The sequence below is a fragment of the Euwallacea similis genome, chromosome 23, assembly GCF_039881205.1.
Source record: "Euwallacea similis isolate ESF13 chromosome 23, ESF131.1, whole genome shotgun sequence".
NCBI classification, from domain to species: Eukaryota; Metazoa; Arthropoda; class Insecta; order Coleoptera; family Curculionidae; genus Euwallacea; species Euwallacea similis.
In genome coordinates this window covers 2,270,970-2,285,966 of record NC_089631.1, presented here as the reverse complement: position 1 = coordinate 2,285,966, position 14,997 = coordinate 2,270,970, and the positions used below count along the sequence as shown (strand labels likewise).

The 14,997-nt window shown below is 34.7% G+C and overlaps 1 protein-coding gene across 3 annotated transcripts in view; it reads left to right on the top strand.

Annotated features, from left to right (window-relative positions):
- The first annotated feature begins 701 nt into the window (after positions 1–701).
- The window catches only part of LOC136416355 (zinc finger protein rotund-like), a 122,656-nt gene continuing 108,360 nt past the window's right edge, over positions 702–14,997 (top strand). For 2 of the 3 annotated variants that reach the window (XM_066401480.1, XM_066401478.1), the window contains exons 1-2: positions 1,345–1,607; positions 10,764–10,904. In XM_066401480.1, the coding sequence (XP_066257577.1) occupies positions 10,764–10,904 (141 nt within the window). In that variant the 5' untranslated portion in view covers positions 1,345–1,607. The other variant, XM_066401479.1, reaches the window with a different exon arrangement.

Genomic DNA, 14,997 nt, shown 5'->3' with positions numbered 1-14,997 from the left:
CAACCGTGTTTCATTGAAGATCCGCTAATAAAACTAACAGAGAATATGCTCTATTTTCATAGAGTAGCATTTAGAGAAGGTCAGTTTTGGTTATTTTTTTAGCTTTAAATAATACATTATTGAGCATTTGAGTGGCCAAATCACACATTATTTGGAGAAGATGCAATGAATTTCATTGATGTCTTATGGCAGAAAAAATGAAGTGTCCCTCTACTGTATTTTTTTTGCTTAAAATATTTGCTGGGGAGATGGACCTTAAACTCTGCACGTGTGAACCTATGTCAAAAATAATGTAAAACGGAGTACAGCCGCCATTTTTAAACCTAAATGATGGCAGATTCACATCCAAAAACCGTATTTTGTGCCCTTTAGTAGTAGACCGCATACTATATTCTTCGTTAAAATGTTTCAAATTCTGCACATGTTATCCTATGAAAAAAATCCAAAATCGGGTCCAGCCGCTATTTTTAAACTTTAAGCTGATTGCAATTTTATGCCAAAACAGCAGCATTTTTTGCCCTTTTGTGGTAGGCCTCCGAACATCGATACCTAAGTATCCCAATTGTTGTTAAGTAAGTTAGGAGGGAGAGGAACGTCGATGTTAGATACGTACTGTATGTATCTATTTGATTTAATGACCAAACAAAATTCTCATCGAGCATGGCAAAGCAATAATCTGCGGCTCACATCGCATTCCCGGCCATCCAAAACAACCTGCAAATATTCTCGAGAGCTATTTGAAATCTTCCACTGTCCAACTCAACTCGTTCCGTAGATACGACATTGCTCCTGCAATTTTTTCCAACCCGCAACCATCCCGCTCCATTCCACCGGGACACCCATAAATCCTTCTTTCTCCGACTTTAGAAAAAAAACACAATCAATTCACTTTCCTTGTCTCGCTCGCGCCACGCTTTTCTTTGGTGCATTGTTTCGATGGCAGTAGGCGGTGTCATTCCGCGAAGACGCCCGAAGCGGCCGCGAAGTTACCGTTGCCGCGTTTCGACGTCGCTCGAACAGTCGACGATCGCGGTTTGGTTGCTGCGATTCATAGCGGGCATGTTTTCCGGTAGCTGAAAAAAGGTTCGGTCGGGATTTTTTTGGCAAAAAACCTCAAAGTTTTTGTCACGTGTTTTGAGTGCGGAAAGGGAGTTTTTGCCGATCGTACCCCCGTTTTTTTGGTGAGGTCGTCTAAATGGGGCGTTTTTGCTACTTGTTTTGTAAGGAAAAAGTGCCGGGACACATGTTTTGTGCTGCAGGTCTTCCCTACTAGACACTATATGCACCTATGCACGTCACGATCCGAAGCAGCGTTTTCTTTTAATAGTAACAGCAAACTACGTCTCGCATTTGAGCATATTTCATACAAATATGAATTTTATTCGCAGCCTTTCGGAACTGTAAAACCAACACCAACTTTAGTAAATTCAGGTAAAAAGGTGCGCATAAAAAAAACTTGAAATATTCGTCCGGGCCGGTCACGTGGTATTTGGAATTCCTCGAAATTGAGGCGAGGCAAGATCGACGGACGTGTCAGTTTCAGTGTGGTGCCAAAACGTTTCTTGGATTTTTAAGTGTATTTTTGAGCTCCAGGAGTGCATTTCAAGGTAAAAATTTCATTTTATCTGGGTCTGTTCACGCAAAAAAATGTTAATTACCTGTACCTTTTCTCACTTGATTGGGGAGTCCAGTGTACCCACTTCTAAGGATTTTTTCTGGGGGGAGTGAATTAATCTGCATTTGAATCACTCCCCGAATACTTCAATAACTACTGTAAATTAAGCACTACCCTGGACCATTAAAAGGCAGGTTGTTGACTGCAGCCGTGTTTCCCAAGGGAAACTTTTTTGGCTCCAGCTACTCTAACCCTCGTTCTAAGCAGTGAAAACTATGAGGATCTCGAGGTCCGTTAAATTAGGGCAAAACTGCGCAATTTGAGGTTCAAGAATATGCCCTTTCAAAATTTGAAAAATTCCAATAATTTTCAAAGGTATTAAAAAAAAACTAAAATATTAGAAAAATGTTTTACTTATTTTCTTTTTTGATGAGGTAATTCCAAGTGATTGACATTTATCGTAACGTTTTCAAAAAATGTAATAATCTCCATTTCAAATTGCGAAATGTTGCCTCAATTTAACCCACCTCGCATTTTTAATGGTTACCCAGATCTCCATGGTTAAGCTCTAGAAACGGGCACTTTGTAAAAGTATGGAAGCATATCACGAACACTTAAGAAAACCATAAAATAATAATTACGTACATTTTTATGTGCATACCTATAGGTTTTGACTTAGATGATACAGGGTGTTTCCAATGTAACTCCGGAATGTAAGTCATTGATGATTCTAACGATTATTGTTCAAAACCTGCCTACTTAGGGGGCTTGGAACAATTCTCTGCACATCATTTGAGTGGGACTCCATAATCAAAATACTCCTAATTCAGGGTCTAACTTTATAGAATTTGTTTAGACCTTGATTTAAACCCTCGTATAAACCTCCGTTTGAACAAGAATAATCGGTTGTTTTTTTAAAATCATAGTTTTTAAGTTTGTTTTCTTGAAAGTAGGGTTTTCCTATATTTTGTAAACCTGAATATTTACATATTTTAAATTTCAAAATGAATAATTGTGCATAATTAATAATATTATATATATATTATATATATAAATATATATAATATAATTAATAATTCCCGTTTGAGCTACTTTGTGAGTATTTTTATTCGTTTCTATAATACATGTGTAGATATAGGGTGTCTAAGTTTAATCTCCCCCGGTGCACGGTTTTTATCTTAGATTTTTGTAAAAAATGTTTCATACAAAAATGTATTTAAAAAGCACAAAAAGCATAAATAAATACCAAAAGTACAAAAAATTGGCTGTTGAATTTAAGGGAGGTTTCTAATGGTATGGCATTGGAAATTCGGTATTTTTAGCCCTTAATTTTTAATAGTTTAATTTTTAAAAAGTGCCTGACGCATTAGCAGCCACTAGGCACATAGGCATTCATATCCATGGCATAAAAAATGAAATTATGGGGTATTTTAAGCGATAAGGAGGCAAAACGTAAAAACCGCCTTACCCATAAATCATCCCGTGAGCAATCACTATTTAGAGGGCATCTACATCTATGCCGTGTACGTCTCAGATGATGAGTTTATTATAATTTAACTTTAATTGGATTTAAGACAGTTTTATCATCATCATTATTGCAATTATTGTATTTTTGAGGTGAACATGTGACTGCCCACTTTTTACATTTACAATTAATAAATATTGAAACTTTTTCCAGTGTGCTACAAAACTTATCAAAAAAATGATCCTTACATGAGCAGATACTTGACTGCGTCCCGACCACCTAACCCGCTACTTAAGTGATGGATTAGGTGGTCGCCACGCGTGATAGTCACGAAAATGAGGGCCTCGAAGAACGCTGGTCCGTTCTCCCTTCACAGATCAAACAGCGAATCTTAAATGCTTGCTTCTTTGCTTTCACGTGCATGTGCAGAAATTATGGGGAATTACTTTTTAATATATATTTATGTTTAAAAAATTTAAATTTTACGAAAACAACTACCCTAAAAGTACTTTTCTTCGATCATTGAACTGCTGTACAGGGACGCAATTTAAAATCCGGCCATGGGTGCTTATTCGATTCGCGACGAAAGTCAAAAAATAAATAATGACAATTTTGATTTTTTTTTTGATAAACCTCCGTAATTAATTTTAGTACCTCACAGGTCCGGTTTGGGCTGCTTGACCAGTTCTACTTGCTCCTGAAGCCTTACGCCCGACATTGGAATGTCAATCGTCAAGTTACCTTTTTTTATTTTTTTTTATTTAAGAAAATAATAAAAAGGTAGGGACTATGTAGATCGTATGTAGTCAGATTTATCGCTTAAACTAAATCATATGTTTTTTTTTCATTTAGATACCACAAATGTAACTTAAGTAATAAATAACTTGACTTGAAAAAGGGAAAAAAGAGGTTTTCGTGGGAAAAAAACTTATTTATAATGTTGCATTCACCATTTTAAACAGAAAAAAAACCCTAGCTCAGAGATGCTTCTTTAAGACTCCGTAATCAACCCTTCAATTCAATTTTTAATTTTTTACGTGATGTTTGCGACACCCTTGGGAAACCCTATATACATCAACAACATTTACTTTGGAAAGTGTACTTAACTGTTTAAAATTAATTTAAAATTGTAAATTGTAAGGAACAATTCAATAACGGGTTTTATTATGGTTGCCATGGAAATAGATGTACAATAAAACGTTACCGTTAATTAAGATTCAAAACGCGTTGTCTTTTTTTTATGAAATCCGGTAAAATTTGATAGTTAAAAAAATCTATAAAAATCGCGGTTGTAAAATCCTTATAATTCTTAAAAATGACATTTGGGTTATAATAATGTACTTCACAGCCCTTATGTATAATCTACTATTTTTCCCTTTGATATTAGAGACCTGTGATGATATTGAAAAAAAAACAGCATATATTTAGCTATAGAGCTCGAATATATTTATCGAATACGAAGCATTAGATATTACTTCCTCAATACTTGCTGTCACATCTTCATGACTTTCAAATACCAGCATGTAATAATTGCAAGTTTATCATTGCATATCGAGCCAATTAACTATTAAAAACATTGTAGGCAAGTAATATACATAGAAATATTAATTGATTAACTGTATTATTAAATTTTACGTTCTTCTACGGTTCTCTTCCCGGTTTGCACCTTGATTTACACCATTTATGACTACAATTCGTGTTTGATGAACATTTCGTTACAAGAAATAAATTTTATACTTAAGTGACGTTCCTCAGTGATCACTACGTTTGAGGCATATCACACCATATTCTCTAATTTGTTTGGAAAGCGAACTATGCCTGATGGAAAAAACTTGTTAAAAGCTGATACTCGTGTAAAGGGAAATTTATTGTTCTGTTTTTAAGTATGACAGCCGAGTTAAACCGCAGTTTTTCGAGCGATACCATTTTTAATTAGCCACCAGCCAGCGATATAACTCCCTAGTTAATGATTAGAATATCGGACGCTTATTGGTGAAACTGACATATCCAGCAGTAAACAATGGAAGTACTCGGTAATTAAAGGTAATTAGGTGCCGTAATTGTCCGTAAAAACCCACCTATTTTTTCCCATTTCACCACTGTCGAACAGGTATCAAATTAGGCAACGTTTATCTAGCGAATTATGTACGTTACAAGTAAAACTGTACCTTTTGGGAAGCTAGAAATGAGTAAAGAAGTCAAATATTGCAGTTTTGAATTTTCCCTTGGTTTAAGGTTAAAGAGACAACTGGGAACGGTAAATTAGCGTTAGAAAATTTTACATACGTCAATAATGGCAGACATTAACGTTTAATCAATAAGTGACATACCTAGATGACGTAGATGACAGTAACAGGTAGGGAGTGAAATAAACTGATAAGTAGGAAAATTAAAATTTTACATAAAACACACGCAGGACTATAAAGTTGGTTTTAGTGTCCGAAATTTTGGAAATATAACTTGATTAAGGTTCGAAATTACTCAAGAACTGATGATGTTACAGAAAGTTGCATTAGGGAAACGTCTCTTATGAGAGATAGATTTAAAATATCGCTTTTCGCGTCTCATCGGACAACTTACAACTCTACCTTGAACGAACCCAGCAATCTTCATGCGGTCACATCCGCCTGAAGATATCCATCTTTTACCTCAATGAGATGACTTCCACACCTCATTTAAACCCGAAGCGGTAATTTTCTTAACTTCCATTTGTTCTAAGTAGTGCCATGATTAGGGGTTATTGCGGTTGCACGCTACCGTAACCCCATTAACCATAAGCTGCAATTTTTGGCCTGGCTGATGGAATGCATCAATGGTTTACATTTCCATTCATTGATTCCGATGTTTGTCGCTTTTGGGATCATCTCGAAGTGCGGTTTTTAAGCTCGTTGTTGTGCAGAAATCAGCATGATGTCGAACTTCTAGAAGAGACCTTAGCTTTGAACTTGCACTTTGTCAAGGTAGACTGCCCGTTAGGTAACCTCTTACGTGTAGCAATGTGTTACGCGTTAGAAATGTAATTAGAAATTCAAATTTGTAATATTGTTCTGCTAAAGAATAATACATGTAATTCATAAATTTGAATTAATTATGGCATATACGCTGTGCATATTTTATATTAAAATGTATAGTGGTTAATGGATCTTATGCACTTGGCAACGACCATCATAATGCAAAAAGTCTGCAAATTTATTATAACCGAGATTGATTTGCGTTATGGGTAATTTATCGTGTTCGTGGGTGGCTTGTGTATTATTGGTTTTAATAAGGTCGAGGTAATTGATAATTCACTTTATAAAACAAAGCGAAGATGGGAAGGTCTATGTTTACGAGAAGAAATGTTCAGTCAATGCATGATTATGCGAGCACGTCAAAATAAATGCGGGAATGAAGGACGAAGTATGACCAACCTCAATATATTTTCGCTTGATGAAGACGTAAACAGCGTGGCAGTTAATATATATACATATATAGACTAGTTCGTCCTTCATTTCCACTACATTATTCAAACTATCAATACCTTTAGGCCCATTCATACATTTAGGCCTAAAGCATGGATTCGATAGTAATCTTCCTAGATCGAACCCAATCTCCCACCAAGTCTACTTAATTGCTTTTTGCTTATTATGACGCAGTAAATTCTGGATCTATACACCAATAATAATAATTATAATTGTCCTTATTCCATATTAGTCGCTAGTATTTATTAAAATATAACAAGCTTATTAAAATTGGCCATAATATTAGCGTTATCAATGCAATTTTGCATTAATTGGGTGGTACGACCGTGACATTTGCGATTCAGCAAAAATTGCACGATCGCAGAGCGTGTCCTTGATAAATATGCAGTAAGTGTTGAAGTTAGTTCAATGTTTATCTTGATCGAATTCAAATGGTTCGTGAATGGGAAAAGTGTAAGAAGATGTAAGATTAGGTGGATGTACTAAAGCTCGAGGCATTTCCATATGCCTCCATTTATTTTATAGTTTATAACCGCTATGAATACGCAAGAGTTTTTTTGCCACTCGTTGCCACTTTAGTCACACTACGAAAATCACGAAAATTAAATTAAAAAACGAAAATAAACGCGAAAAAAACTCGTTTATTGGTTTCGCACGAGTTTCGTTTGGAAGTTTCTCCATGAGTTAACTGAAAAAGCTTATTGATTATTCATACTTCAAATTTTTTATGTTCGAATAATTTTTGACTGTTGAGGAAGACTTTTCATGACAGCTCCATTTTTTTTCCAATTTTCTATTTGAACATTTTAAACCACACAGGGTGTCCCACCGGGGACCATCATTAGAAGTTTTGGAAAATCTATGAATAGCAAAGTCATGAAAGTTTAGTGGTTTGGTAGAAGCCATGCGGCGACCTCATCTGAAATATTTTAAATGACGTTACTCTTCCGGTTGTATGGAAAGTCGATACTTGCTTATTTGAAATGGAACGCTATATATTATTACATTTTTGATTTTACGTTCGATTTTAATACAAATTGAATCATACGTTTGGTTTCTTAGGATTAATAGTTTTCAAGATATATGTAGGCAATTTAATGTTCAAAGTGACAGATGCAGATGCCTGCAGACTTGCAAGTTATTAAGAAACGGAAAGAAATTTTGTAACTCTTTTGTGTCATTATACTGTAGAAGGTCCATATTTTAGTATGCGGCTAAGCTCTGTCTAATATTTTCTACAGGATGTCCACAAAGATAAAGCCAACCTAGACATCAAAAAATGGTCAAAACTCAAAAATTTTCAATGTAATCCTACTATTATTTTCATGTATCGTGAAACTAGATCGAAAAAGAACTTCTATTCACATTTAATTATCTATAATAAAGTTGCATAGTTTTTGCGTAATTTCGTTTTATAAGTTGATGCAAGGATAGTACATCCCTAATTCTAAGCTATAATGCTATAATTAAATAAGTCTTATATAACTAACTTTTTTATTTAAGTATGTATGACTTATGTCACATAACAATAACATTTTGCTGGTATTTTCCTTTTCCATAGATACGTTTATCATGTTCGTATGTACTATCCCTACATCAACTCATAAAATGAAATTACGCAAAAAATATGCAACTTTATTATAGGTAATTAAATGTGAATATAGGATTTTTTGACGTACTTTCATAATACATCAAAATAATAGAATGGTTCCATTTAAAATTTTTAAGTTTTGACCATTTTTTAATGTCCAAATTAGCTCTATTTTTGTGGACACTCCATAGAAAATATTACGCAAAGTTTAGTAACATACTAAAATATTAATCTTCTATAGTATTGTGACAAAATAAAGTTACAAAATACCTTTCTGTTTGTTAACAATTTTGCAAGTCTGCAGACATCTGCATCTCTCACTTTCAATATTAAATTGCATATATCTTAAAAACTATTAATCCTAAGAAAGTCAACGTATTAATAAACTTGTATTAAAATTGAACGTAAAATTCAAAAATGCACTAATATATTAGATGTTCCATTTTAAATAAGCAAGCAAGTATCGACTTCCGATATAACCGGAAGTGTGACGTCATTGAAAATATTTTAGATGATATCGCCCCAAGATTCTTACCAAACCACTAAATTTTCCTAACTTTATTATTCATATTTTTCCAAAACGTCTAATGACGGTTTCGGATGGGGCACTCTGTAGAGCCCATTGAGGGAATTCCTCCGACCATTTGTATCACGGATTTCTAAGATATCGGCGATCAAACTTAGACGAGAAGTAAAAATTACCTCCCTTTTTAGAAGTTTTCAGGGCGATTTAGGCATTTTTGATGTAGTTTTTTCGGTCTATATCGACCGAAAAAATAGACCTTATTTGAATTAAAATATTTCAGTTATTGTCAGACTCTGATGGTTCCTTGAAATTTGAATGAGTCACGGATTGAAGAAACTGATATTTTGTCAATATTTTGTTGAAAATTAGCGTGTAAAACTCTAAAATTTTGTTATAAAGTTCATAAACGATTCAAAAACTGACCGCATATTTTTTTACATTTTATTAAAAATTTGAAATTGAAATTTTGACGAATATTCCAGAATCTTCGCTGGAAACATTGACTCCGCACCTCTAGTTTGAAAACACAATACAGAAACCAAGACAGAAACGCTTCTATATTGCATGACACGAAACTGAAATTAACTAAATATTGATTTAAAGTAGCGTAAATGCATACATGCTTGCATGCATTACCATTAAATAGAAAGTTTTTCCATTGCAGAAACAATAAATAACATGAAAAAAACATTCCCATTTTATATAACACATAGAGGGGCACGACCATTACGTTTATATGGTGGTGATTGTGTTATCACAACCTGTTGTTTCCTTGTTTGCATGGATTCCTCCAATGCCCGCATAAAAGGGGCTCGACGAGAGCCTCAAAACATGCCCACAGTATTCCGAAGTATGTCAATATCTCATAAAAAAACCCTGAAGAAAGATTCTCCGTATAAAGCTAAATATCACTATCTAAACCGCAACTCTTGCGATAGAAAACCGTCCTATACCAGCTTAATTAGTGCCTCCATCGTTGGGTTTTTGTACGCTTGACGAATCCACGCCAGAATGGTTCATTATTTTTTTCCAGGAGATGAAGAATTTTTTCACATCGATTGTGTTTCCATTTAAATCTTCTCGTCCAAATACATCGCTCGATCTGTTACGCAATGTCGTCAATTAAGCTGCGGTTTTGTTTTTCTTTCTTGTGGTTTTCTTTCCGTTAGAGCTTGAATACGGACGCGCGATATGATATTTTTCAATTTCCTTCGTTTTTTTCAAGTTAACTTTAAATGTTTCTTTAGTAAATTTGCTTAAAAAATTACCGATTAATCGCGGATGATAATATTTCAATAGTTAATATGGAGGAATATGAGAAAGAGAATGAAAAGGATCACATGTTGCAAAAACATCATAAACACTTTCATCATATAATTCTGAAAAGTCAATTGATTGCACTGAAAAATGTGTATTTCCGGTCAGTGCGCGGCAAAACGTCCAAGTACACGAGAATACTGCCTTGTGTTTTCGGTGCGCTGTTTTCCTTACTGCCACATGAGAGACCTAGATAAGGATAATTCAACTACAAACACTTGTAGAAAATGAGTACGTATAGCAGTTTACATGGCATCAAAGAGGGGGTATTCCAATTTTGTATGAACGATATTTTTGTTTATTCATGTTAGAAGATAATTTAACGAAACTTTCAGCGTTATAAATGCGATTTCTGCTTTAAAAGCTAACTCAGTAGTATAAAATTGCAAATATTATCAGCTTTTCTAAACCAGTGGTAACTAACTTAATTAGATCTATTACTTATCGTTCTTAGTGTCTTAATAATAAAAAGTATTGTTCATTACAAGTCCGAAATGAATTTTTCCGGGTTTACATTATTTCCGGTATTCGGCTTCGTCTTACATGGGAATTTGCCTTGCGTGCACGAAAAAATGTTATTTTCCGGACTCGACGACGGAACCGACAAAAAACAAACCGCTTATATTTTCGAGTTTTCGTGAACGTCATGCATTTCAGGGAATTTGTGACATCTCTATTGTGTGTCTTTTGAAAAAATTGCCACTGAATGTGTGTTACATGCAGGAATCCTAGAAATGTTCGGTGGTTCTTTAAGGTTCTCTCAAAACTAATAAAAACTTTTTTTTCAGATGAATATGTACCCATGGTACCGTGACTCCGTGGGAGGTCATCAGTTGGGCCAGCTTTGCGCTCCCATGGCGACAACCATTAAGACTGAAAATGGCTACAACGACTGTATGCTGGCTTTGGATTATGCCACCCAAAGCAAGGTAGAATTTAAACACCTTTTAGTCCCTCATTGTTTCTATTTCCGCGATCGTTTCATCACATGAAACAAGGCGAAACCCTGCTTAATTGTTCTGGTAAAGTCACGAAACAGACGTCAAAAATGTCAACCGTCGTCATTTGTCGGGCCAATGGGCATGGGTCTTGGTCAGGTGGGCCACGCCCACGTATGACCATAAACATGCGGCTGGTAGCAAGACCTTAAATTGTAAAAACAAAGCCATTTGGAATACGTGATGCGACCAACAACCGGAATGATAATGCGTTTCGTCTCAGTTGGAATACGTAAATATAGGTACTTCGTTTCGTGCAATCATGGCAATAATTCCGATCATATCGATTGCGGGGAGTTAGTTTTGCCGAATTTCGATCTCGAAGCGATTAAAAAGGCATCCAAATGAGAAGAAAAAGACGTCGAGGAACACAATGGGCAACAATTTCGCAAATTCGGAAGCGGCTACCCGTTTTGTCCAAAGTTAGCTTATTATGTGCCGGCAACTATAACGTGTCCCCGTCGTTTTAGAGACTGATGGCTTTTCGGAAACGGGTTTTCTACGAATGCGAACCTTTGATACATTCCTGCTACTTTGATGACTAGAAGCCGACCGAGCAGGTTGATGCAGTGAGTCGAATTTCTAGAATTCAGTTTTAATTTTTCGATGTAGTATGTATACATGAGAAGGGAGAATTTGCTAGCTAATACCTGGATATTCTATTAACTTAACAATTAAATGAAATCTGATGTGTTAAAAGAGATGGTAACACTGAAACGAGGAGGATGCCTCCTCAGGTCCGACATTTAGGGCATCAGATTTCGAATAGTATTTTGCATAATTGCGAACAATAATCCTTAATAGCTTTCCAAAATTCCTTGAGAAATCCACAAAATTCCTTTGAGAAATTTCCAAAATTTCTTGAGAATTTACAGGGATTTTAGAATTCTAAATCAAGAATATTCCAATAGGATACATCTAAATGTCGACATGAGTATACATTCCATTCGGGTTTTTGATCCAAATATTTCTAAAACTCTATAAAATTCCCCGAGAATTCATCAGGTTTTCAAATGAAGTTTTAGGGAATAGAAACAAACAGTTTTTCAGTTTAAAAATATTCCAATTGGGTAGATTACTGAGAATTCTAGAGTCTATTTAGGAACACAAATTTTAAGACAAAGTCTTATCAAATTTTTCACAGATGATCATTTTCTTTAAATTTTCAAATTTCCGTGAGAATCCAATGAGTTTCCAACAATGTTTGAAGAGAATAGAACTAGACAGTTTTCTAAATTAAGAACTTCCTACGATAAAAGTCCTCAAGTTTTTCAAAAAAATTGATCAGATTTTCAGTAGTGTTTCTGAATTTTGTCGGTTTTCAACAAATTTCCAAATTAGTATCAATAGTTCGGGGAGTTGAAAACTGACTGAAAATTTATAAAATTTTCCAAGGAATCCTCCGGAGTTTTACTCATCTCGGTTAATTAAATCAGGAACTCTGGAGTAATTCGCAACTGGTTAAGTCAATTCACCTCGAAATAAGATGCCAACAATGTATAAGGTGATTCATAAACATATTGACAAACTTTTAGAGGATGTTGACCTCATAAAAACAAATATTTAGATCGAATAAAGTTAGGTCCGAAATGGCTTCGTTTTCAAGATATAAAGTGTTTAATTTTTTTTAATGTTTTTTAAATATTCAAAAATGGTTTGGGATACGGACATAAAGCTAGGGACACGCTATGACGGGATAAATGTGCATATTCTAGAGTAGGTAGAATATTTTCGCCTACACCAGTGGCGTCCTTGCGATCGTTCAATAGGATGTTTTTAATGAAAAAAATAGCACGTCACTAATTTTTTTTATATGAATATATTTTTTTCATATTCCATCAACTTTTAATAAAAAAGACCTCTTAGTATTTTGTTGCTCAAGTAGGCGTTTTCAAGATAAAAAATAAATTCTCATTCCTGTACCTACCAAATAACCGGTGTAAGTGTCCAAGGGTGATTTTTTTAATTCTTCAGGAGAAATTAATTAAATTTTCTTTTAGTACAGATAGAGGACATGAAGACAAACATTTTTGTCTAATAAAATATGTTTACAAATTAGCGAAAAAATTTAACGTATATTCATGGATCAACTTATACTTAAACTATCAAGAACTATTTTATTTATTTAAAACAAAATTACAGTGAGTTTCTATGATAATGACAAAACAAGTGACTTGACTATGGTGCAGCATTATGATGTATATAAACGCTTCTATGTGTGTAAAAGGCTCAGAATTTAACCGAGCCATACTTTGGAAGAAGAATATTATTTTGTGATGAGGCATGTTTCATACATATTTGTCTTCATGTCCTTTACGTGTACTAAAAGAAAATTAAATTAATTTCTCCTAAAGACTAAAAAAAATCCCACCTATACCGGTTTTTTGGTATGCATAGGAATAAGGAATTATTTTTTATCTTGAAAATAGCTACTTGAACAACAAAACACTAAGAGATCTTTTTTATTAAGAATTGATTGAATATTAAAAAATATATATTCGTATTTAAAAAGTCAGTAGCGTACCATTTTTTTCTGTAAAAACATTCCATTGAATGGTCGCACGGATACCACTGGTGTAAGTGGTAATATTCTGTTTATTTCAGAACGTGCACATTTATCCCGCCATAGCATGTCCCTAGTTTCAGTCTGTATTCTAAACCGTTTTTAAATATTTAAAAAACATTAAACAAAAATAAATTAAACATTTTGTATCTTGAAGACGAAGTGATTTCGTACTTAACTTTATTCCATTTAATTATCAGTTTTTATGTATCCTACATCCCTTGAAAGTTTGTTGGTATGTTTATAAAACACCCTGTATATATAAGACTTTTTAATTTTTTTTTTTTTTATTAGCAACTGCACCAACTGAGTAATCCAGATGAAAGGTTCTGATGCTTCTCCACACGTTACTGAATAAATTTTATTTCTAATACTGCCATTTACTGGATGTGAACTTCGGTTAAAGTGGAATGTGCAAGATTTTTCGTTTTAATGTGCGTATTGCTTACTGAGTTCTCAGAACCAACCATCCTGCCTTCCTACCATCTGGAGATATGCAAATGTAATTATCCCATTTCCTGGAAATTTCCTCAAATCATTTGGGTCTCGATTTTGGTACGTTCCCAAATATATCACTTGGTCAGTTTCCTCCAGATTTTTCTGCCCATATGATATATTCTTTTATCTCAGTAATCTCAGTTTCCATGGCCTGAAGCCTTACTGAGATTGGTGTCGCCAGACTCACTCTGGGAAAATTAAATATGGACATATTCTACAACAGGAAACACGAATTAAAAATCAGAACCTGTAGGCCTTTCTGGCATGTGATTCTGTGCCTGAACCAACCTGATCCACATACATGTCTGCATAATAAACAACATCAGTCTCATTAGTAAAAAAGTCCCACCAGTAAACGAAATAATTAATCTAATTAAAATAGTTTCACAAACAGAACCTTCGTAACGAACCAAGTATTAGTAAGTATATGGTGCAGTTGTATGCACAGCGTAGCGGTAATAAGGTCTCTCGTCATTTCAGCAATGTCATCAGTACATTTTCGATCAAAAACGGTTATTAAAACGACTGAGCTGAGCATAAAATTATCATTCCTATCGTACGCGCCCCGCAATAACCGAATAGCTGGCAAGCGCGCAAAAAAAATTAAGAACCACATTTTTCAGACACCTTGACCCGCCTCGTACCCAACATGGAAAAACTAGATTAAGTCCCGTCTTGAGCGACGACACTGCCTTGCTGCGTGCTGAAGATGCCGGGAAATGTTTCATTGCGCCTCTCGGCACCAGTTGCTGGAAATTGGTTTGCTATTTGTTATGGTATTTTAATGTTAGAGTTATCAAACGGTCTAAGCGGTGACAGGAATGCGCGATCATATGGTACTGACCAAGGACTGACCAAGCACTTCAGTGCAGCTGTCCAAAACTTAAATTCCGTGGAAGTTTATTGATCATTATCAGCCACTTGGGATTTTGATTAATGGGAATAATGTCCAATTTCGTCCTC